Source organism: Lissotriton vulgaris, chromosome 2_1 (genome assembly GCF_964263255.1).
Source record: "Lissotriton vulgaris chromosome 2_1, aLisVul1.2, whole genome shotgun sequence".
Taxonomy (NCBI): domain Eukaryota; kingdom Metazoa; phylum Chordata; class Amphibia; order Caudata; family Salamandridae; genus Lissotriton; species Lissotriton vulgaris.
The window spans coordinates 2085535317-2085561440 of NC_141687.1; the positions used below are offsets into that span (position 1 = coordinate 2085535317).

Below are 26124 nucleotides of genomic sequence, written 5' to 3' on the forward strand. Positions count from 1 at the left end.
GGTGAGGAACGAGGTGATCCATTCCAGTGCCTTTCCTTGGATTCCGATGTTTCTGAGGCGTTGTAAAAGGGTGCAGTGGCAGACTGTGTCGAAGGCTGCAGAGAGGTCGAGGAGGATGAGGGCGACTGTGTCTCCATTGTCCAGTAGAGTTCGAATGTCGTCTGTTGCTGCGATGAGGGCGGTCTCAGTGCTGTGTTTGGCTCGGAAGCCGGACTGTGAGGAGTCGAGTGATTTGTTGGCTTCGAGGAAGGCGGCGAGCTGGTTGTTGACAGCTTTCTCGATGACTTTGGCCGGGAATGGAAGAAGCGAGATGGGGCGGTAGTTTTTGAGTTCGGTGGGGTCTGCTGTTGGTTTTTTCAGAAGGGCGGTGAGTTCAGCGTGTGGACATGTGTGTCCGTAACATGACTGCTTAAAAAAAGAATTTTTAAGCATTTTTACACCTTTTTCCAAATTTACCGAGTGGTTCAACTACTCGGTAAATTTAACCCCCTAATTGCGAATTCGCAATTTGACAAATATTCATGCATTGCTTTTAAGAAATCGCATATTTGCGATTTCTTAAAAGCAAATGCAATTTTAGAAATCGCAAAAATGATGCAAATTCTAAAATTGAATGATGCATTCCAAAAAGCTATTTTGGATTCGCAAACGGCCGATTTTAAGGAATCGCACCGTTTGCGATTCCAAAATACTTTGATGCATGTGGGGGTTAGAGCCGCAGATGGGGCAGCTAGAAGCATCGAGTGGCAGTGCACACTTTTTGTAGCTGGCATGTAGAGCTCTTTTTAAAACCCTCACCAGTCCTGCACTCCGAAAACCAGGCTAAATTTAGAATCTTTTCAGTTAAATTTAGGCGCATTAAACCTTTACTAATGGCAAAGATGCTCAAATAAATACCCAAAATGTCCTCCATCATGTCAGGGAAGGATCGATGATGCTAAGGAGGCCAAATAAATGCTGAAAATAGCAATCACTATTAAAATGTTACAAACAGAAAAACAGGCACAGTTTTATATTTGTTTACATATGCTGCAAGGGTCTGAAACTATTTGTTGCGGTATACTGCTGCACAACTTTAGACCATCTGTTATATGTATGTGTCAGAATCCTCGCTAAGAGGCCACTGCAGCTTGCTACTGACAGCCCAGCCATTGACAGCACGAACACAACAACTAACAATCGCACTTCTACAAGTGTGACATTTCAGACTATTCCAGGCACCCAAAACTGAAGAATGACTTCGGCCACCCGTCAGCTCGGAATTTCTGCCCGGTATCATTCAATTCTACATCATAATTGGTGAGCCACCGCTGCTAACTCAATAGGTTTTTAATTTTCACACACAAGTATTCTTTGAATGATATAAATCTCTTAGTTGATTTGAGTTTGACAATTACATTTCAAGCTCTATCTGAATTGTGCACGTGCACTGTACAGGGTTTTCAAATAAAGTGCTCAACAGCTAATCTGAAACTAATCACATAACCTCTGAAACTGGACTACTGTAGTGATTTACAATATCTGTATGTTTCACTTACCTTGTATAGGAGCGCTCAGGTCACATGGCAGCTCCTCTTTTTGTTCCGTTTTTGACAGCATCTGCCCATCACTACCCTCTTTGTCAATGCTTTGAACTGGTGGGGTGTTGGTTGAGGCAATTCGCAAGGTTTCCACATGTCTTTGAACTTCTCCAAAAAGAACTGCTTGTATCGCCTCAGCAACCTAATAGGAGGAAGATATGTGCTTATCACGAGGGTACAGATTTTTGTTCACATAAAGCTTGCACATTTTTTTTGTAAAAACAGTAAGCAAAATTGTTTTGTATTAAGGCAAAATAAGGAATCACAAAATTTTGCGATTTTCTTAAATGCAATGTAAGAAGCACCAAAAAAGTGCAATTTGGCCTTACGGAATCTTTGAAAAATTCACTTTTTTTGCATTTTTCAAAGTGCAATGTGAAGCACATACATGCCCACATGTATGTGCACCATATGTGCACCCCTGCTTATTTCAGGGGTGCATCAGGGTGTCCTTTTGACACCCCTGCACCCTTGAAATTATTTTAAATTTGCGATTCTCAAATTGCGAATCGCAAATTGAGAATAACTTCTCATTCATTCCTATGGGCCTCCTGGCCCCATAGAAATGAATGGGAAAGTATTCCTTAATTGCGATTCTCAATTTGCTAATCCCAATAAAGGAATATTAAGAAATCACAAAAAAATAGCGATTATTTACATACATCCCTATTTGCAACTCTCAAATAGCGATTTCTAAAAAATCGCTATTTGAGGATCGCAAATCAGGATGTTGATACATATGGCCCTAAATGTTAAGCATTTTATGAATATTAAGTTTGTCTACGTTTGACACATATGAGTATTTAAACACCGTCTCCTACACCAATACTGTGCTCATCACACCCAACACAGGAGGCCTTGGCATGGTAAACATATGCCCTGCTGAGTATGATATCCTTTGTGAAAAGAAAATGAGGAACACTAAGTATATTTTTAAGAAAATGGGTTATTGGCTGTGGAGGATACGAGTCCTTCCTAAGTAGTACCCCTGCTTAATATTAACAATCTCTCTCTCTCTCACACTCCCTCTCTCTCTATATATATATATATATAGGTGATCAAGGAAGCTTGACTCCCGAAACGCGTTGATGTAACTCTTAAACAAATGAAGAAGCCTGAAACAACGATACCCTTGTTCGAGTGCCGGATGATTTCCTTGTGTTGTGAAATGGATATCCTATTCTGAATATATATATATATATATATATATATATATATATATATATATATATATATATATATATATATATATATATATATATATCTCAAACAGGATCCCAACCGCTCTGGATGCGGTTCAAGCGGGCGCAGACCTCCAAAGCCTCAACTCGAAATCATCAGCCAGCACAGAAGTTCAATGTCAGCAGTGCATTTTATTATGCAGAAAGTGCAAGAGCAAGTGCCCTCCCTGACGCGTTTCGCTCCGCGGACGGAGCTTGGTCACAGGACCGCAAACATCCATCAGCTTCCTTGCAAAACCGGTTTCGGGGGTCTTTCCCTTCATCAATGGCTACTGTTATGCAATTGCCAGTTCCTTCAATCCAGCACTAATTAATTCATATTCAGAGTCCGCCCTCGTGGGTGTGGCTGCATGCACAGCCTGCTGGGCCCTGTAGTGCTCAGAGTCTTACTCCAGTGAGTCTGTCGCAATGTGCAGAATTAAAAGTAAAGTTCAACACCCCAGTGGGTTAGGTGCTTCGTCTTGCCGCTTGCCTCCGATGTCTTTCCCAACAGCTTTACTGGAAACGAACCTCCCCAAACCGTAACGGCACCGGCAAGGAACATATATATATATATATATATATATATATATATATATATATATATATATATATAAACTCCACAACTTCCCTGTGCTTTGGAGCACTTAAACAGGAACACAGACTCAGCTGTACGCCAAAATCAGATTTATTTCTTTATTTTTTCATTTTTTTCATAAATGCGTGGAACGGTGCATGCCTTCAAGACGCGTTTCGGACACGAGGCTGTGTCCTTGTTCACTTGACAAACGGGAGGCTAAAACAGTGTAATTTAAATACCCATTGGCGCCAAACGCTACAGTATGGTAATAGAAAGTGGACTGAATGTCAGATTACAAATACACATTATCAGGCATCGCCATCTTATCATATTGCCTCTGTCAGTCTTTCGTCTTAAAATCGTGCCGTAATGGTGTACAGTACTGAATATATTATCCTTATTTTCACAGTAATGAGCATGCGTACCCTTCCTATCGATTATAATGTATGTCCTGAACAAAGTTCATCTATAGTTTAAAATCTTACTCCAGAATTCCAAACAGAAACTTAAATTATATGTTCAATACATTTGGTACAAACTTCCAATTTGGTTGAAGTAAAAAAATATTCCTGACTCAAATTCATATATTTACACATTCCTAAGGACCATATGTATCAACTCAGAAAGATGGTTCCCACACTTTTAAAATAGTGCAAACATGATGTGCTGTAAAATAGGTCAGGTTCTTCAGTCACGTGCTAGAGCACAGGATTAGACTGGCACCTTAATACTACCCCCTCAGAATATTTCTGGACCTTGGAAGACCCCCCACCTGAAGAAGGCACCCCTCTGAAATAGAGACAATTTCCAACATCTGCAGGAAGACGAGGATGCAAAAACTCTTGATTCCTGTTGGTATGCAAAGACTACAATTGTTCTCCGAAGGATTAGTGGTTAGCACGTTGTTTGCCTACTCCAGAAACACAAAAAGCAGAAGGAATCCTGACTCCAAGAGGGCCCAATGACCGCAGAGGTCATGACACTACAGGAGCCCAGGCTGGAGAGGCATCTGGTGCCTGGAAGCCTGCCAATACCATCTGGGGCTGTAAGATCGAGCATTAGGATTTTCTTCCATCAGATGGAGACAAGTGGTAATAAGTCTTTCTGTTCCATCTCCAGAAGACTGGTACAAGTTGCTGAGGCTTTGTGTTAGCCAAGAAAACCAAATTTGTCCAACTGTGAGATTTTTGCTGCACTGGAACAAGTTCAGCAGGATCTTGTCGTTCAGGTATCCAGCTTCGAGGAACCCTGCCCATCTGCAGCTTCTAGCCTTGCACCACAGGAGGACACTTCGAACCAATAAAGTACTTGAGGGCCAAATGTACACGTGCGTTTTCGCGCCGCAAACCCAGTGATTTGCTAAATTAGTGTTTGGACAAGAAAATTTTGTTTTCAAATGTGCCTAAACCATCTAGTGATTCAGTACCACGTTACAGAATCACTAAATTGGTTAGGGAATCTGCTAGTAAATGCTATTTGGAAGGGAAGTGTTTAGGGCATCCCTTACAAATAGCTATTCCTTATGGCACATATAAATGTTTTGCGCCTGGATGCAAAATATGACTATTTCACTGACTAATGAATGATAATCCTAACCCATTTTCAAACAGGAGGGGGTCCCTAAGAGACTCTTTCCCATTTGTGAATGATCAAAAAACAGCATTTGGAGTAGGCAGCAGTCCATGAGGCCACTGCCTACTATTTTAAAAAAACTTTTAGAGACTTTTTTTTTTTTTTAATTCATTCTGTTTTCCTTAAAGGAAAATTACCTTAATTTAAAGCCAGTAAAAATGCACGCTAAATAAGATTGCTTTATAGAAAAGTAATCACCGACATGATGACCCCGGCAGGCCACCATCCCTGTGATGACAGCGAATTGTAGTGGGTCGCAATTTGCAATCTACATCATTATTATTCATGAAGTAGGTCAAAGTGCAAACCACTGCAATTTAGTATTTTGTGAACTGACCTATTAGTACACAGGTGAACTCGTAAAATACCATAGAATTTACAACATTTTGGTGCGCAAATTGCTACCACTTTTTGTGAATCCTATCTTAATATATCTGGCCCCAAAACCTAAGAACAAACCTTGGATTAGTGCAAGACAGCAAATCTATCCAGTTTGCAAAGAGATCTCATCTGCCAAAAAAATCTCGTTTTTCACGCTCTGAACTTTTGGCATCAAAACCAATGGCTTCAGCATGTGGAGAAGTGTGGCTCTGGGGTTAGAGGCGGCAGACCTGGAGCTTGAGTTCGGTCCGGGACCAGGGTTCAATTCCCCGCCTCGGCGGGTCTTGGGCTCAAAATTCCACGGACTCGTTAATTCTCGCTCCGGTGCCTTCTCAACTCATGTGATCACACTCTGCGACTCTGGGCAATAGCTTGCTTAATCTCCACAACGTCCCCTCGCGGTGGGATGCCTGGCTTTCACCTTGTGGATACCCTGCCAGGGTTATCTCACAGGGGAATACCAGGACGGGTTCCCTAAGCAAGCGCTGAGATGCCCCAGGGTAAGTCGTGCGCTATATAAGTTTCATTTCATTTCATTCATTTCAGCAAGAGCTCGAAAATGAGTGCAACTTAGAGGTACCCTCAGCAATGCTAGCCTTAGGCTCTGCCCAGTGGAATGATTTTTGACATACATATGAGAGGCTACGTTAGAAGATAAGAACATCCACCTAGATGAAGAGCTTGGTGTATCAGGCCCTTGCTTCAATGCTGTAAGTCTGAACTACTGTTTTTAATGTCTTACTTATGGTGCTTTTTGCCTTAAAACTTTGAAAATCAACATCTCCCCTTCCCATAATCCAATTTTATTGATTTTGGTGTTTTGTTGTTCTCATTATTTTTTTCTGTTTTCTTTCTATTTCAAATTGGCGGGATATTGTATTGTTATTTTCCTTACTGGATAACTGTTGGCACTGCTTGAGCTTTACCCATGTTTCTTAGGGACACCTGCTGATATTTCCGTAGCTGCCAGGGTTTGAAAAAGATATTCTAGAAGAATTTTATTTCGTAGAGCTCAACCTCTCCCACAATATTAAACCAATTTCTGTTAGCAACACATTAATGACCTGTAAAATACACTTCACAAATACTAAAAGGGCAAAAGCAACAACCATATTAACGTGCAATTTCATTCGTCTTTTTAAATGAACACTCTAAAAAATGCACACTGTCATTGTGCCATCACTCTTCATAACTGTATTATTACAACAGACAACATTTCTTCCTACCTGTACTGGTTGTTCTCTCCAACAAGAAAAAAGTTTCACCAGAGACACAGTTTCAAAATCGTTAAATATGCATCCATTTTTATCTAAAAAAAAATAAAAAAAAAATTAACAGTATTTAATTGGAAAGCACACATTACTCAAATAGGACTGGTTCTGGTAATTGAAGCTTAAAAAGACATTATCTATTTCCCTCAAACAATTGGGCTTGTTGAGAGATGGGCATGATAGTGGATGGAAGGTCGTCTTGCCATGCCTGCTGTTCGCCGACAAGAAGGTGCCATTGAAGGGGGTTGGATTTAGCTCGTTTGACCTCCTCTATGGACACGCTGTAAGAGAACCTCTTTGCCTTGGGGTACAGGTGTAGAAGCAGGCTCCCAGGAAACCTCCTGAGTATGTAGTCAGCTACATTCTGGCTTTCAATAACCAGATGCAGTGCTTCTGGAAGAAGACAAAAGACAATCGTGAGGCAGTTAAGAGGTGATAAAGCTCTGGTATGACCAGAAAGTCACTTTGGTGGAGATGTAGCCTAGCCAGATGGTGTTGATCATGGAGCCTGTAGAGCACAGACCTCTCCCAGACCGTTGGACAGGCCCATAAGTGGTGAAGGAGAGCAACGGGGATGCCCGTACGCCATCGCCATTGGCCCAAACTGGTGTCTTTCACCTGGTCTCTCACACCCAGATAGCCATGAATGACGCTTTCTGCATTTAGGTGCTTACTTGATAGAAATCTTTAAAATTGCATATCTCCAGTTCTACTAATTGGATTTTTGTTGGTTTCATCTTAAATACTTTGTTACATTTTACTCAATTTTAGTTTTATTGATATGGGATTTTTCTTGTGTTTTTCACTTTGTTACTGTTTGAAGTGCTGCGTAAACTCTTTACCCATTGCCTGTAAGTGAAGCCTGACTGCTTTTGTGCCAAGCTACCAGAGGGTTAAGCACAGGTTAGTTTAGGTTTCGCTTGTATTTCAACCAAACAAGAATTGTGCTTGCTGCTTGAATAAATATGTAAAAGCAGACAAGCATGAACACCTCAGATGAAAATACCAATAAATAATTTTTTCAATTGGCTCAGTCAACAACCAGCGACTAGTCTGCAAATATCAGAGCACAGGTGCACCTCGTTCCTAAGCAGGCCTACAGAACTACACCTCTGTGCAGGCCATTATATATAGATCCTTAAAATAAACTCCAACTACATCTCTCATCCACAGCAGGTAATCTGATTAGAGAAGTAAATGAGATGCTTTTTTAAAAGTGCTAAGTAATTCAGTGTGATTTGGTTACAACAGCACAAAGAAAAATAATTTTCTAAGAAGAAAAATAAGCTTTTGTCTTATGACAGGTGTAAAATAGTGTAAAAAACAATTGATGGGCAGAATGCAGAACAATGTCATACATTTACCCCAGTACAGAGTTCTGGGCCTAAAACCATCGTTTTGTTTGCTCACCGTGCCATTCCAGTTAGAACCAAACCATATGCAAATCAGTCTTGACCCTGCGCCCAATGGTAACAGTCCAGCCCGAACTGCCAGGCCAGGTCCTCCCTGGACTGGAACAACTAAGAGCGGTTTTGGGCTTTCAGCCCTCATCAGCCAGGACAGCTTGACTCCAGTGGCATGGAGTGCACAGGACCCACGTCTGGGCATACTCGTCCCACTCGGGGTGACAAATGCAAAAAGAATAATGGAAGGACAGAATGCTGAACAATGTAATACATTCACTCCAGTACAGAGATCTGGGCCTAAAACCATCGTTATTTTTTGCTCACCATGCCATTCCAGTTCGGACTCACCATGTCCAAATCAGTCTTGACCCTGCGCCCATTGGGAACAGTCCAGCCCGAACTGCCAGGCCAGATCCGCCCTGGACTGGAAACAAGCATCCTAGGACCGGTTTTGGGCTTTCAGCCCTCATCAGCCAGGACAGCTTGACTCCAGTGGCATGGAGAGCACGGGACCCACGTCTGGGCATACCCATCCACTCGGGGTGACAAATGCAAAAAGAACAATTGATGGACACCTCCACCCCTTAACCAGTAACCCAGCTTCCAACAATTAGAGAATTTATCTGTAATGCACAAAAATGTATTAGCGATGGGTTTCTTTACTGTGGAAAATATTAATGTTTTGTGATATAACGTTTATGAGCTTACTTGTATTTTGTTCTTAAAAGTGTTAATATTCTGGTTGCAAAAGTCATAGGTCTCTATTATACGATTCATTCCAGACATTGTACCATTTTATTCACACATGTTATAATACAATTGTAGCAAGTTCTCTGAATGATTACTTGGGATATGCAGATTTGACAAAAGCTCCTTAGCGCTTGATATCTGGCCATGACAATTCTTAACCATCACTAAAATTAATGAATAAATATGTCAAAGCGGACAAGCATGAAGACCTCAGATAAAAATACCAATAAACCATTTTTTTTCAATTGGCTCATTCAACAACCAGTGACTAGTCTGAAAATATCAGAGCACAGGTGCACCTTCTTCCTAAGCAGACCTACAGAAGTACACCTCTGTGCAGGCCATTATATATAGATCCTTAAAATACACTCCAACTACATCTCTCATGCACAGCAGGTAATCCGATTAGAGTAGTAAATGAGATGCTTGTTTAAAAGTGCTTAGTAATTCAGTGTGATTTGTTTACAACAGAACAGAGAAATATAATATTCTAAGACGAAATCTAAGCTTTTGTCTTATGACAGGTATAAAATAATGACATTATTTGGAGCAGAAGCAGTAATTTTGATTGGGCAATAGAACACGTTGATATTTCCCAGTATTGATTGGAATTTGAATGTCATAACAGGTGGAAGCTAACCACGGAGGGGAAATAGGAACATCATGTCTACAAGAACTGGAAAAGTAGGTCAATTATCAACAGAGACATTGATACATGAATCAAAAGCGTGTGTAATATTCAGGGAACGCTTTATATTAAATCGGATATGCACTCTAGTATGTTCCACAAAGGAGGAGGGGCTTCATTAAAGAAGTGTTTCTACCACAGTAGCAAAACATTATGGAGGGCGGTGAATCCCTTAAGTAAAGGCATTACACAAAGTAATCCCTTTCACAAGGGTAGTTGGGACAAACTGGCAAATGGAACATTATCCCCCCCCCGCTAAATATTAACGTCCATTAACATATTCTACCTGCACTGATCCTCTAACAACATGCTTTATTATTCAATTATTGACTGGATATATTCGGAACGTAACTTATACAATTAACTATTCATATCTAATAAATACAACATTTAGAATGTTCATCTTTCAATTATCATCATGATAGTATGGCTCAGTACTCACCAATCGGTATTTCTCCAGTAGGAAAAGAGGTGTTGAAAGTCTCTAGATTTTTCCATTTGCTTCGTATAGATTCCAGTTTCTGTTGGCTGAAAACACGGAGCAATAAAAATGCTAACCTTCAAAGAGAGAAGCATCAAAATCTTGGAGTGCCGCTGGCCCATCACATGAGTACCATAAGAAATATCCTAGTCAGTGATTGATTTAGACTTGATACTAGAACTTACCTACAGTCTATCTATTATTATTTTTGTAAAAAAGCAGGTAGCATATTATTTAACTTTCTTCAAAGCACATAACATAATTATGTAATGTTCCATTGTTTCCTGGTAAAGAAAGTATATGTATGTAAATACATACTGGCATGTTAACTGAGACAAGGATGTTGGAAAAGAGGTACTAGGCTTGATCAGATGATAATCTCTTATGTGAAGCCTTTTAAAGCAGTAACACATGCTACAATTTCTACATGGGTAAAAGGCGCTATAAATGAGGCAGGTGTGTATGTGTGAAAGTTTACAGCTCATTCAATCAGTTTGTATGCAGGGTGGTCATTGGGAGGACATTTTGAAGACAGCTGATTGGTTATCTGCAGATACATTTAAGAAGTTTTATTTTACGGCTGTAGATCATGTTTCTAAATGTGTTTTGAAAGACTTTGAACATGCATAATGCTAGCCTCCTATCTTGACATAAAATGAAGATTCTTATAGGTTAACTGAAATAAAGAATCAATATTTTATTAAACACAAGGAGGCTAGCATTATTCCACCCACCCTTCCCTTGAAAAGGGGTTAAGGGTTAAGGAGTATTATGTTCATATAATGGTGATGTTCTCTGATTGTAAGTTGGATTGGATTTCTCTAACGCTGTTGTTAAGAGTATAGGGATTGGTTTCCTATTCTGGTTTTGTTTTCAAGATAATTAAACGGGGATAGGTTTGATGTGAAGATTATAGGAGTGGTAAAGAGAAAGAACAAATAAAACAGGAGAAAGATGAAGGTCAAGCAGTATATATATGGGACTGAGCAATCTATTATTCATTGTGATTTTTTAAGTTCTATGTGGAAGATTCTAATGGTTTACTGCTCGGAAGGAGTGAATAAAAGGTACAAGCATATTGCAAGCCTCCTTGTCTTTAATAAAATCTCAATTGTTTATTTAGTGAAACTTTAGGAATCTGCATTGTAATTGAGCACTATGGGGAAAGGGGAGTTGAAGAATAAGCAGGACCTGACATTAGGAGGAAGAGGAACTGGAAGAGCACTGTAGAGAGACTAGAACATAAACAAGTGAGGCCTTGGGTGCATTTGAAGGCAACTGTAAGAAATCAAAACATCAGCTGTGAAGGATGCCAAGGAAGAGACACACAATGAGCATAAGTGGGGACAGTAAGATGAATCAAACCAAAGTGTTGGAAAAGATTAATAATAGTACAAAAATAAGAGGAGAAATAGGGAGACACATAGAGGGAAGGAAATCTCAGTATTCAAAGGATTTACATTATGGGATGTAGATGACTTCAGTACTAGACCATCGACAGACCTTTAGAAAAAGGAAACGTAAGAGTAGAATCGTAAGAGTCAAATCAAAGAAAATATGATAATTATGAACAAATTGATAAGAGAAAACAGAGGAGTAGACTACATTGAAAAACAAAAGAGGAACCATGACAGGGACTTGCGGAACTACAAGGCAGACAAAGAAAGATTAGGAGTACCGACTACTCCAGGAGGCTGTAAAGTGAGCCATAGAGGAGAACCTAGAATTTAGAGAGCTTGATATACAAAGGCAGGAAAAGTGCAAAGAAAAAATGCAGCTGTCTTGTGTACTTAATATAACAGAAAACTCAGTAGAATAAGAAAAAAGAATAGTTTAATATGATGGGATGTGCTTAATAGGATATCAACATGAAGGAGCTGATTTTCAATGGCATGCATACAGAGGAATGCAGAATGAAGGGACAAAAGGGGAAATCGAACAAAACAAATACAGAATTTGTTAAAGAGAACCTTTTCAAATAGTATAGAAAGAAATAGTAGAAGAGAAATATGGCATACATAGGAATTAACAGGAGACCCAAGAGAAGGTTTCTTTAAGGCAAAATGATAACATGCTTGGTTGAAATAGGTTACATTCCAGAGGCTAAAAAAGGCTATGAATAGTGGGGGGAACGAAGCAGCACAGGTAAAGCCACACACAGACATGGAGCAAGATTTGTCCCAGAGATTGTAAGAAAAAGGAAAATGAAGGAGATGAAAGAGATGAACGAGGAAGTTGGGGGTCGTTACATCATGAAAGAGCATCCACAAGTTACTCAATTTCATGTCTTATACAACTGAAGTAATTCATGCAAATGTGGTACTATTTTATTTTCAAGTAGCATTAATTTATGACCAGGTATTTTCTCTAAAAGCAAAACTAATTTGGAAGTTTCTACTTGATTTTAGAACTCTGGATTCTTGGCCTCTGATTTTTGACATCCATCAATGAGGTATGAGCTTAGTGAGAAACACAAGCTTTTTTCATGTTAGTGTAGTTTCTACTATGTCAGACCTGTCATGGCAATATTTGGGCACTAACTGAGTAGAAATATATAATATTAGGAATAATCCCATCACCTTGTCAGTCAGTAGCTTTAATGCAGTATAGCTTTCTACTGTTGTTGTGGAAGGTCATAAAAACAGTGGTCCATATTAACTCATCACCAAATATTCTCTGTTTCAGTCAGCGTGTATTTAGTACTGAAAATGAACCAGATTTGTCCCCAGAAAAATCTTTTTTTTTTTTTTTACAAATTACTGCTTCAAATTACTACTTCATTTTCAAACTTCCACCTTGACGACCTCAACAAGCACAACACCGCCAACCTCCTTGATATCATGAACATCGGACTCACCCAACTTGACAACAAGCACATTCATATGGTTGGATACATGGTGGACTCCATCTTCACTTCCAGAACCGGATCAAGTATAGCCACTTCACCATACTCACCTGGAGCGACCGCTCCATCATACATCAACATCTCCAGCCCTTGTCCTGCCAACCCTACACTGCCCAGTGCCCCTCACTGCAGATAGTGTAAAGTGTCAGAGACTCAGTGGACTGATCTCCTCAACACATCCTACCCAGGCACTGGCACAAACGTGGACCAGGGTGTCAAGAACTTCAACACCTGGATCAAAAAATGTGCAAACAGCTTTGCCCCCATCAAGACCAACAGACATAGGAGATCCATCAAACAGGCCAGATGATACACGGTAGAACTGAGAGCAGAAAAACATGACTGCGAGCAGCTGGAAAGAAGATGGCAAAAAAGCAGGGACACTTCCGACAGGACCCCTTCAAGACCACCCTCAACCTCTACCATCAGCTGCTGATGGAGAAAAAAAAGCACGCTTTAGCACCTAATATTGAATCCAGCTCAAACCACAGCAGAGAACTCTTCAACATCGTCAGAGAGTTCACCAACCCCGCAGCCACAGAGAACAACATCACTCCCTCACAAGAATTCTGCTACAAACTCGCCAACATCTTACACCACAAGATCAAAACCATCCACAAAAACTTTGACCCCCAAGCCTACAGACTTCCTCAACCTACACTCCTTCACTGCAACCAGCAATGACCGCCAGCTGACCACATGGAACCAGCTCACCCCCATGGACACCACGAACATCATGAACTCTACTCAGTAGCTCCCACGGACTCTTGCCATTATGACATCTTCAACCTCGGAAGCCACAGGATCAGCCACAAACTCACCACCCTGTTTAACACCTCATTAACTACAGCCAATCTTTCCAAAGAATAGAAACAAACCGAGGTCAAACCACTAGTCAAGAAGCATTCTGTGAACCCAGCAAAAAAACTACTGCTCCATCTTCCTGCTCACCCAACCAGCCAAGATCCTTGAGAAGACCATCTACAAGCAGCTCTCAAAATATCTGGAGCAGAACTTTCTTCTTGACACCAAATGCCTGAAGCTCAACGCTGACAAAATGGAAGTACTTTGTCAAAAACATTTCCTGGAATGACTCATGGTGGCCCGCGTAACAGGACCATCACACACGATGTCCACCACATCAGAAACCTCTGCATCAGCCTGGACAGAAAGCTGACCATGAAGTCCCAGATCAATCCAGTCTCCTTTGACTACTTCCTCACATTGCGTATGATATGACAGATCTTCAAATGACCACAGTACGCACTATCACACAGTCCCTAATCACCAGCTGACTGGACTATGGCAATGCTTTCTAAGCAGGATCACCACACACCACCCACAGAGACTTTAGACCATACAGAACGCCGCAGCCAGACTCATCCTCGTCAAACCCATATCACCCCTCACCTCAGAAAGCTCCGCTGGCTCTCTATACAGAAGAGATGTCAATTCAAGCAGATGATCCATGCGTACAAGGTACTACACAACCAAAACTCGCCTAAACCGACCACCTCCCGAGCTTCAACCAAACATCCAGACAGCTACGCACTGCGTCCTCACCCCGTATCCATCGAGCTGAAACAGAGGACTCTCCTTCTACCTCGTCAAAGACATGGAATGACCTCCCCCTGCAGCTATGGATCTCTGCCTCTTCTGGAATGCAATTGAACCAATCGGTCCCCGCAGGTGCCTGGATACTCTCCCAAGAGTAAGAATGAGCCAATATCTTTAACAAAACATCGATTACCATTTCCAGCGTATGGTAACGCTGTGTATATGCAACCATCTTAAACCCCGTGAGAGTTATTGAACCTTTATAAAATGTGTGCATTGTTATCAATGTGTAAAATATGGATCGACACTCAAATTTGCACATGTACACTTATCTAATGCAAAAATGCCACATTAAAATGCATGCGTTTAGAATGCATGCCCTAACACGCGGTCATTACAATGACTGCATTGTTAAATTGCATGCCATTAAAATGGAAGTCATTACAACGACTTGCTGTAGGGGAGGCCCTGGATGTTGGTATAGTATAATTAACTATTCCAACTCCAGTCTGTGAAACTGTAGAGAAGGTGTTGGGTGTAAAATCCAATTCCTTATGTCCCCTACAGCAAGCGGTTGTAACGGCTTGTGTTGTAATGGTAGAACAATTATCCACCACAGAGCTGCTTAAGTCAGTGGCTGATAGTGACAGCGAAGAGAGACTATCTAGGGAAGATCTCCTACGTTTTTTCCATGCTCTACTATAGCGGCTACTGGCATGAGCTTTTTTCCGTAGGTGAACCTCTCTACCTGCGAGTGAGAAAATAATTAGAGAGTGCTCGGTCCAGCAGAGTGGCAAGACTTTGCCTACCGTTTCTAACCCAGCAGCAAAGAAAATCAGATCAAGAGTATGACCCCCATCATGCGAAGTGCTGTGCACTAGTTGTTCCAATCCCAGGGCTTCACAGGGACCCAGCAGATCCCTCAATGCAGGGGAAGGATCTTTGTCTACCGAAAAATTAAAGTCCCCAAATAAAATGAATTTGGAGTGAATGAGCATCATATTGTCTAGCAGCTACAACAGTGTTGGCAAATACTGGGTCAAAGAGCCTAGTGAATGGTAACATAAGTTATTTGTACAAAGACATCCTTCTCTATCTTTTAGGGCAAAACCCAGGAGATCAGGTTTTGTCAGTTCCACCAGTTTGAGTAGGCAAATATCCCACTTTTCTTTAAATATGATACCCATACTACCCCTTTTCTCTCACTCCACAGTTTGTAAAATAACTTGTAGCCAGGGGGAACGCCAAAACTAACTCAACAAAAGAGTCAGGGCATGTCCATGTGTAGGAAAGTAGGATCTGCTTTTATGGTTCCTGCTAATCAGGACCCCAGTTTCTGTATTTTCTCCCCTAAATTGGTATGGTAAGTACTTAGGTACAGCACAGATTGGACACTAGAGTAACCTTGTTAGTCCCTAGTATATGGTTCTTAGGTACCCAGGGCATAGGTACACCAGGGCTCCAGACAGACACCGACCCCTCAACTCTCGACATGGGACAGCTAGTAAATGGCTCCTGGTCTTCCATAGCATGACCTGGTCCTCACAGCTGCAGTTCCAAGGCCACAGTCAACTCTCTTCCAACACCTGACTTCAGTGGGTATTTGTCTTCCAGGTCGCCTGGTCACTTCCAAGTGGCATAGACTCTGTCCCTCTTCTTGCAGGTACTTATCGACTTGAATCCACCTTTGGGTTCCACCGGACACTTTTACCATCTCTAGCAGTGGCATCTTCCTGAAGCCCTCCATTGAGTTGGATGGCAGTCTCCAATGAAACTTCACACCTATGGTTCACGCCCATTCATCCGGCTTACCTGGTGCAGGTATCCTGGTTCCTAAGGTATCCACAGGTGGGGTGGCTCTCCAACATTCTGTCTTCCACTGGGTTTCTTCAGGGTCCACTGGGAAGGGTCCTTCTTTAAAATTGCAACCAAGACTTACCCATTGAATTACATTGAACTCGCGGTCGTGTTCCCACTCTGCACACAGCCTCCGTGGGGCTCCTGGTTACTTACCTCGTGTGGTTCCATGAGTCCCTGGCACTTGTACTTCTTCTGGGTATAGTCTCGACTTGAGTCGTGGTTCGCATACCACTATTCCAGTATATGGTTTGGAGTCCTCCTGGTGACCACTGTGTATTTTGTGCTACTTATCTGTTTCTATTGAAAAGTATTGTGTGCATTGTGTTTAGCTGTGTGGCTCCTTTTCATTTAATTTATTCCTATAAGATTATATTCTCGTAGAACAAGCTGCTTTACACTCCTTCTGGACTAATCCTGAAGGCTGCTCTCCACAGCTAACACATAGCGAGCTTACTAAGGTTGTCTAAGACCACTAAAATTACCATAAGAGTTTTCTGGATTGGTACAAGGGGCCCACTTAAATAAGTGTACACCATGTACCAAGTCAGCTTCTCACACCATGTTTCTAGAGTGCTTAATAGCAAGTTAATTTCCATTGCATGCTTTATTGAGCATTGTGCATTTAACAACCCACAATTGAAGACTGATGCTTGAGAGGTTGTGTTGGTGAGCGGCATATTGGGTTGTATAGAATGCCTTGTATAAAAGGGGTAAAATATCAATAAAAAAATTAAAAAGAGTTAGCGGTTAGCCATTGCCTGTTAAATGAATCAGTTAGGCATCATTCTTTTACTTTGAGGAGGTGCCTTGATTATACCCAGTCCATGGACTGAGAGTTTTCTGGGCCTCAATATAATATCAATGTCTCTACTTCAGTCCTGCAGTCCCATAGAGTGGGTTGCAACTTGGATATGCCTATGGTGCTAACACATTTAGGGTGGATTTGGTTGTCAACTTGTTGGGATGGTCTCAAATCCATTGCAATTTCCATACTGTCCTCGAGGAACTGTCGTAGTTATCTGGATCCTGACATTCTTTTCGTAATGTCATTAACTGTTATACTCATGGTCACGAGGTCCAACAGTCCATATCTGAAGTGGGAGAGGGGTGGTGCAGCAACCAGAGCGGCTGACTCCGGAGCACGGGGATCATGGTTTTGATCCTAGGCACCAGTGTCACTCAGCATCATGTGACTCTGGGTAATAGCTCACTTAATCTCACGACGGGCCCCAGTGCCTTGAAACCTTAAGGGTTGATATGTTTGCGCTTTACAAATAGGAAAATATAGCTAATATCCTTTAAGCTGTGGACATATGACCATGAATTTATTCCAGATTATGTTTGTATTTTAAGAGAAGTCTGCCTATTGTGGCCATAGGGATGGTGGTTCTGAAATGTCTGGAGTATTTGGCAAGCATGTTTGTGTCCTAGCAGGCAGGCTATGACTGGGCGGGGAGTGCTGTGGTTGCAATTTTGTATTTGGCCCATCCTGTGTGCTGCCTGAAACTCCAGTAGGAATCTGAAGCCTATTGTTAGTAATTTCAGGAGCCAAAGGGTTAGAAAATTGATCATATCAGGCTTTCGTCAATTTTGGGTGCTGTGGAAAATCATATATGGCCAATTCTCGATAGTGAGAAATCCAGTTGTTGGTTGAGTGGGGTGTAAACTCTTATCCAGCAAAAGCAACAATTCCATGTCAGAGTGAACCACAAAAGTCACCAAATTAACTTGTTCTTAACCTTCCGGTAGGTTAGCACAAAACAGTAAAGCTTAACTGAGAGGTAATGTGTAAAGTATACATTCGGCACACAAACAGTAATAAAGTACAAATACAACACAAGAAAAATCTCGCACAAATTTTGAAAAATAGATTACATTTTATAGAATAATTTTACATGGAAATGACAAAAGGGCAATCAGTAGAATCAGAGTTATGAATTTTTAAATGTTAATGATGAAAACGAGTGCCTAAGAATTTAAAGCACCAACTCTGGACATGTAGTCACGCGAAACCGGGGCAAAGTAAAAAAATATGGCCGACCATGATGGAGAGCAAGTCGGATACAAATAGTTGATCGGGCCAGGTCGGCGCTTACCTTCAGACTTAGGAGAAATTTGAAGGATACATTTCTCAGAAGGTAGAAGTTCAGAGAGGTAAGGCTGCTACCTATGTCTACAGTGAAGAAATTATTGTTGGGGAGCCAATGGATAAAGTCGTAATGAAGATTTCTACGTTCAAACTTCGTCTCTTTTTTCAAAGATGAAAATCTCCAGTGGGACAAAAATGGAGGCGGTAGCCGATAGGAGTTCCACGAGGCCAGATACCCCTTTGGCAAAGGACTGCTGAATAGGATTTGAAGCAGTGGAAAAGAATGTAGTGGGAGTTGCCATGACGTCAGGCCGACTGGAAATGCACCCTGGGAGGATAGATAGGCAGTTCTCATGGCAATTTTTGTAAAATATTTTTTTAATGTCCCTAGTTTTCGGTTATCTGGGAGCCTTAATTACTAACATCAAGGAGCAAGGACTGGAAGGGCATCTCTTGCAAATGTTAGGACTCACTCTGTCTGGGCCCAGGTGTAGATTCAAGATGGTGGGAGCCTTTTCTGGGTGCAAGAAATGGGATAGGGGTCAAACAGCACGGCAGGCCTCTGAAGATTCAAGGGAGGCTTCAGGCAGCAAAGCAGTCCATTCAGGTGCAGCAAAGCAATCTTCTGACGCACACAGCAGGCCACAGCAGCAGGCAGTCCTCAGAATCCTTGTGCATGCCCCGAAAGTGAACTGACCTTGATCGGAGGGTCTTTTTTTAACATGGTACCTTCTTTGAAGTAGGAAAAGTTTTTAGAGAATTGTCTTTGAAGTGCTTGAATTTCTGCTTCCCCTGTCCTGGCTCCAAGCTGACTGCATGAACAATACAGCAGTGACAGGCAATGTTCCCTCTAATTGTTTTCCATTATGTGCGGCAGAGTAAGCTCTCTGTGTGCTGCAGCCAAAGCTATGTGCGCCAAGACCCGACTGCGTATATAGACCAGGGCTTTAAGTGGAATGAAAAAACTAGGGGGTCTCTCAAAGGGGGCGTGGCTGATGCAATTAAGGGTGTGGCTTAAAAGCAATCAAGCTAAAAATCTGTGCTTCACATAGTATGCCACCCGACTGATATTTTGCTTCTTCGATCATTGTATCCAGATATATAATACAAGTAACATAAACACCTACAAAAAGCCAGGACTATTGGTTTTGCCAATGGATGTTTGTTGCATAAAGTTGTATATAATATTGAAAATGCTCCAGCGCTTGTGGTAGAGGTTGTGGCTTAATGCTCCAGCTGCCGACTTAGGAGATGGGTTTTGAGTCTCGGTCAGATTAACATCCTGTGATTCTCTGCAAATCAATTAACCTCTCCATGCATACAAATGAATAAATAAATCATGTAAATTGCACCAGTACTTTTGGATTGAGTTCGCACTATATAAAACTTGCTGCATTTCTTTTCTAAATGCAGGGCTAATGGTTTACCTTTTAAAATAATTTATGGTAAATGCAGCCCATGACACTGATCAGGAGAGCAACTAGGCCCAAACTTGGGGACGGGGCTAACACTCCCAGCCAGGGCTGGCCCTAGCACTGGTTGCACACTGTGCAACAGTCTTTTCAGTGCCCCCTACTCCATTTCCTCCTCCTCCATGAATTCCCTCACTACCACTCACCAACAATGCACCTCATCTCTCTATAGCACCTTTCTGACAAACAATTCCTTTTCTAATAGCGCTTCTACTAGTTTACTCACACTCTGTTCTGTGATCTGCATGGTACACATTCTTTGTGGCAGGCACTTTAATTCTCTGCACTGTGTGGGTGGCAGGAGTGCCCATGTGAGTGCACTGTGAGCGATGCAACAGTGTGTGAGAGTAGGGTAAGAGGAGTGACTGGAGGGTGAGTGAGGTGACCATATGACTTTGGGTGCAGATGTAAGTGCAGAGTGGGATGAATGAATGAATGGTTAGTGATGGGCTTGTGACCTGCTCGCAGGACACCCCCGTGCCGCACGGCCATCAGCTGTGTGTGTGCCCCGCCTCGCTGCTACCTGAAGCCTCGTTGTGCCTGCCTCGCCCCTCCACCGTAATGCGTGTCTTTGTGTGACTGTTATCGTTTTTTCCTCTTTGTTTAATTGCCCTGTACTGTTGTCCCTGGTGCCCCCCTGCACGTTGCTGTGTTAGGCTTTGTCACTCAGCCCCCCTGTGCCTGCCCGCCCCGCTCCCCGCTTCCCGCCGCCGTGCAAGCAGACACGCCCCCTCTTTGTTTTGTGCCTTCCCCGCTCCCGCCTCCCAGCTGCTCCTCCCTCCCTCCCACTTCGCCATAAATGGCGACCACGCGTACCTGCAGCGGTCACCTGCAGCGGCTGTGCCGATTGTGCGCGAAGGCGTGCCAAAAGCAAGCCCGTCTGCGCCCGTCCGCACCTGGACCGCGCCCAGTGCCTGGACCCCTGGCCCCCACCGACACAAGACAACCCGACAGACCTATGACGCCGCCGCCCTCAACGCACTCAATGCCGGCCGGAACCCCGCCTGCTGCCGGGCTGCCCCGAAACGCTTCCACGGACCCTTCACCTGCACAACCTGCACATTTACCTGCCTCCGAACATGCACCGCGCACGCCAAGCCAAACCCCAGCAGCGACCTCAAGTGCATCCTACTCGACAACAGCTCCGTCCACAGACACGCCTTCGAACTCTGGAACCTCCTCGACACAACATCACCAGACGTCGCCTTCCTCACTGAAACATGGATGAACGCCTCCTCAGCCCCCGATATCGCCATCGTCATCCCGGATGGATACAAGATTGTCAGGAAGGACCGCGTCAACCAGACCGGAGGAGGCATCGCCATCGCCCACAAGAACACCATCCGCATCACGACCGACTCCACCGACACATTCGCCGCCGCCGAGCACCTCCACTTCCAGATTCACACTGACCCAAAGACGACCCTCAGAGGCACCCTCATCTACAGACCCCTGGGACCACGCACCCAATTCAGCGAAGACATCACGGACTTCATCAGCCCACACGCCCTCCCCTCCGCCGACTACATCCTCCTAGGGAACCTCAACTTCCACCTGGAGAACAACAAGGACCGCAACACCGTCACCCTGCTGGACAACCTCGGACTCGAGCAACTGTTCAACACCCCCACCCACTACGCCGGCCACACGCTCGACCCATCTTCTCATCCAGCAAGCACATCGCCTTCAGCCACTCCACCGGACTTCACTGAACCAACCACAGCTGCGTCCACTTCAGCTTCAAAAAAACCACCACCCGCAACAGGTTCCTCACAGGAGCTGGAGCAAGATAACCGCCGACCAGCTCACCGCCTCCCTCAGCTAGAACCCACCTGCCAGCACACCGGACCCCAACGAAGCGCCTGCGCCGACAACCTCGCACCACTGAAGAACCCCCCCAGCAAACCCAGAAGCAAGAAGGCCCCCTGGTTCACCGACAAACTCAAGGACTCCAAGAAGACCTGCCGCACCCTCGAGAAAGCCTGGCTCCTCCACCGGACCACTGACAACATGACCGCCCTCAAACACGCGACCCGCAAGCACCACCAGCTCATCCGCACCACCAAGAAGAAATCACTGAAGGATCGACAGCACAACAACGCCCACGACAGCAAAGAACTCTTCAGCATCGTCAAGGAGTTCTCCAACCCCAGCACCGGCAACAACGACATCACCCCTTCACAAGATCTCTGCGACTCCCTCGCCTCGTTCTACAACCACAAGATTGCCGACAACCTCAATAACTTTGACACACCATCCTCGCACTCAACCGTCGAACCAACGCACCCCACTGCCACCATCCGCACCTGGACCGCAGTGACCACCGAAGACACAACCCGCACGATGAACACCATCCACTCCGGATCTCGGACTGACCCCTGCCCCCACCACGTCTTCAACAAGCCCAACTCCACCATCGTACCCCAACTCCGAGACGTCATCAACACCTACTTCGACACCACCACCTCTCCGGAGAGCTGGAAGCATGCCGAGCTCAGCGCCCTACTGAAGAAACCAACAGCGGACCCCACCGACCTCAAGAACTTCCGCCCTATCTCGCTCCTCCCTTTTCCTGCCAAAGTCATCGAGAAGATCGCCAACAGACAGCTTGCTACCTTCCTCGAGACGAATGGATCCCTCGACCCCTCGCAGTCCGGTTTCAGAGCCAACCACAGCACCGAGACCGCCCTCATCGCAGCCACCGATGACATCCGAGCCCTTCTCGACAACGGGGAAACAGCGGCACTCATCCTCCTGGACCTCTCCGCCGCGTTCGACACTGTCTGCCACCACACCCTAGTCCAACGCCTCAGCAACACCGGCATCCAAGAGAAGGCACTATAGTGGATCATCTCGTTCCTAGCTGGAAGAACACAGAGAGTCCGCCTCCCCCCGTTTCGTTCCAAGGCCACCGAAATCATCTGCGGCGTCCCGCAAGGATCATCACTCAGCCCCACCTTCTTCAACGTCTACATGAGACCTCTCGCAGCCATCAAACGCTAACACAACCTCAACATCATCTCTTACGCTGACGACACCCAGCTGATCCTCTCCCTTACTAGAGACCCCGACACCGCCAGAACCAGCCTCCACGAAGGGATGAAAGACATCGCCGAGTGGATGAAGAAAAGCCGCTTGAAACTGAACTCAGACAAGACGGAAGTCCTCATCCTTGGACCATCAACCTCTGCCTGGGATGACTCCTGGTGGCCCCCTGCCCTGGGCACCGCCCCCAAGCCGACAGACCACGCACGCAACCAGGGCTTCATCCTGGACTCCTCCCTCTCCATGACCAGACAAGTCAACGCCGTCTCCTCTTCATGCTTTCACACCCTCCGCATGATCCGCAAGATCTTCCGATGGATCCCGATCGAAACCAGGAAGACGGTCACCCAGGCCCTCGTCACCAGCCGGCTGGACTACGGAAACACCCTCTATGCCGGAACCACAGCCAAGCTACAGAAAAGACTACAACGCATCCAGAACGCCTCCGCCCGACTCATCCTAGACATCCCTCGACGCAGCCACATCTCCGGCCACCTGAGGAACCTGCACTGGCTCCCCGTCAACTAGAGGATCACGTTCAGGCTCCTCACCCACGCACACAAGTCTCTCCACAACCTGTGCCCCAAGTACCTCAACGACCGCCTGACCTTCCACACGCCCACCCGCCAGCTACGATCCGCTAGCCTCGCCCTCGCCGCCGTACCACGCATCCGAAGAGCCACCGCCGGAGGCAGATCCTTCGGTATGCACCTGTTACAACGCAATTTTTACTCCGCACTACCACTACAACGCAGGCATTACAACGCATACCGTTACAACGCATTGCGCTGGGGGGGGGGCTCTAGGATAAGAGGTAAGTTTAATTTACTATCCAACACCTTCCCTAGGGTCCACGGGGACTGGAGTTAGAATAGTAAATTATACTTACCACTATCCAGCACCCCAAAGCGCTATGCGTCATAGCGGTATGCGTTGTAAATACCGCGTTGTAATGGTATGCGGAGTAAAAGTATGCGTTGTAACAACATACATCCAGATCCTTCTCCTACCTGGCGGCCAAGACATGGAACTCACTCCCCATCCACCTTTGGCTGACCCAGGACCACCTCGCCTTCAGGAGACAACTCAAGACCTGGCTGTTCGAGCAGTAGCGCCCCCCTTCCCCCAAGCACCTTGAGACCCTTCCAGGTGAGTAGCGCGCTATACAAGTAATATGATTGATTGATTGATTGATTGTTTGAGTGAGTTTGCAAATTGAGCAATGAGGGGGACATGTGAGTGAATTATCACATGAGTGCATGGTGAGTAGTGTGCTTGTGTGACTGCAGGGTGAGCTACAGGGTGAACAGCACAAGTGTGAGTACAGAGTGATAACTGAGTGCAGGGTGTATGGGTGAATGGTGTGAGTGCATGGTGATCAGTGTGAGTGCATTGTGATCACTGTGAATGAAGTATGAAGGGAAAAGTGATGGTCGAGAATAAAGAGTGAGATGTCTCAATGTAGGCCGCATTCCCAGACACTTGAAGTAATTCAGCACGGCGGAGTAGGGTTTCTGATATGAGTTAAACTATTGCTATTATTGCATTATTCAGGGCTCAAGGGTGGAGGAAATAAAATATGTGCTCATCCTGCAACAAACTTCCAGTCTTATGGTTAGGGTTGCCAGCTCGTTATTTTGATGTAGCAGACAGTCTAATAATAAGCAGTCCCTAAAGCCGTATTTTCAGCACTTATCTGTGCATACTTGGAACAGCAAATATATATAGCAAGCACTTTTAATTGTGTTCTAGGGCTGCCTGAATGCTCCATGACTGATAATTAAAGGGAACAAAGACAGAAAAGTTACATTACAAATGAATACATACTTTTTTATTTGTAACCCAATATAGTGTCTTTTCAGGCTCTTTAGAGAACGCATGGTTGGCATTTTTCTTTGGGCAACCCTACTTTATATTCCTTCTCATGAAATACATTCTCACACTAGCGCAGAAAATGTAAAATACAAATGTAAGGAAATGCCAGAGTAGGGGCCCAGCGGGTACTAGAACCAGAAAAAAGAACTAAGGGCCAGATGCACCAAAGTAAGAAATTGCGATTCCTAAATTGCGATTTTTAAGAATTCCCAATTTAGGAATCACAATTACATATACATGTAGGAATCGAAAGAAAATGTGATTCCTACACTTTCCTTAATTTTCAACTCGCAAATTGCGAATTGTAATTAAGGAATAGCTTCTCATTCATTCCTATAGGCCTACAGGCGAATTTGCATTTGGGTTGATGCATCCCAAATGCAAGAATATCTTTAGCCCCTTTGCGACTGGTATTTTGAATGATGCATGTGTTCCTAAGCCTCTGTAACCAGTTCACAACAGTATATAAATATGCAAATGGTCTTTAAAGTCCTGTGAAAAACTTGGGCGTGCCGGACTAAAGACACCAGATATTGCCCATCCGAGTCCACTGTTGAGTTTTTACGGGGTTATGCCCAAGTAAAAACTACCCGGCCTGGGTCAATAGTACAGTACGTTTATATAAGTGGTCGGAGTAGCTCAAAAAACATTCAAAAATGCATCAAAGTGTGAACAGAATACATAAGAACAGATCACCAAAGGTAAAAGAAACTGTTCAAAAGCAAGAATTTAATTTAAACTCCAGCCGCATTGTATGCAATTGTCATTCAAAGCATTAGATGGGTCAATGTACATTCCTTAGTTGGTAGTGCTCATAGGTGTAGGGAGTGGAAAAGAGAGGAGTGGGGCAGTGGTAGTGAGGGACAGGGTAAAGGCGTTTGTGACATAAATACAATACACACTATATACAAGTAAGCCTTTCCAGCCTGTAAAGGTCAGTTAGTTTCAATATACATTGCTCATAAGTACATCTTCAATTAGTACATTTTAGGCCTATGAGCATGTGAAGGTTTTCAAAAGACGGTCTACGTTTCAACCCCAACGGAGAAGAGGGTTACTAGTGGCCTCACAACGGGGTCTTCTTCAGGACAGATGAGCAGCTGTGGGTAATGAATATATTTCAGTTCCTATTACTAGTAAACATGTGGGTGGTGAAATGTCTCAGGTAGGAAAGAATGACTATGACCTACTTGTCTGTAGGATGGACTGGAAAACTTCAATCCTAGGCGGGCTTTCAAGAAGCTCCTGGTTCACTATAAAACAGACATGCTGAGTGAGTATACATGTCAGGGCAAAATTACATGGGAAACTACGAGTGGTCACGTACTCACA

General features: G+C 44.0%; 1 protein-coding gene across 1 annotated transcript in view; it reads right to left on the reverse strand.

The window, feature by feature from the left end:
- WDR72 (WD repeat domain 72) overlaps positions 1–26124 on the reverse strand; it is a 976411-nt gene that overhangs the window by 341765 nt on the left and 608522 nt on the right. The window contains exons 16-18 of the mRNA XM_086958315.1: positions 9951–10036; positions 6620–6702; positions 1539–1722 (exon numbers count right to left, since the gene is read on the reverse strand). Of these exons, the coding sequence (XP_086814441.1) occupies positions 1539–1722; positions 6620–6702; positions 9951–10036 (353 nt within the window). The remainder of the gene's footprint in view (positions 1–1538; positions 1723–6619; positions 6703–9950; positions 10037–26124) is intronic.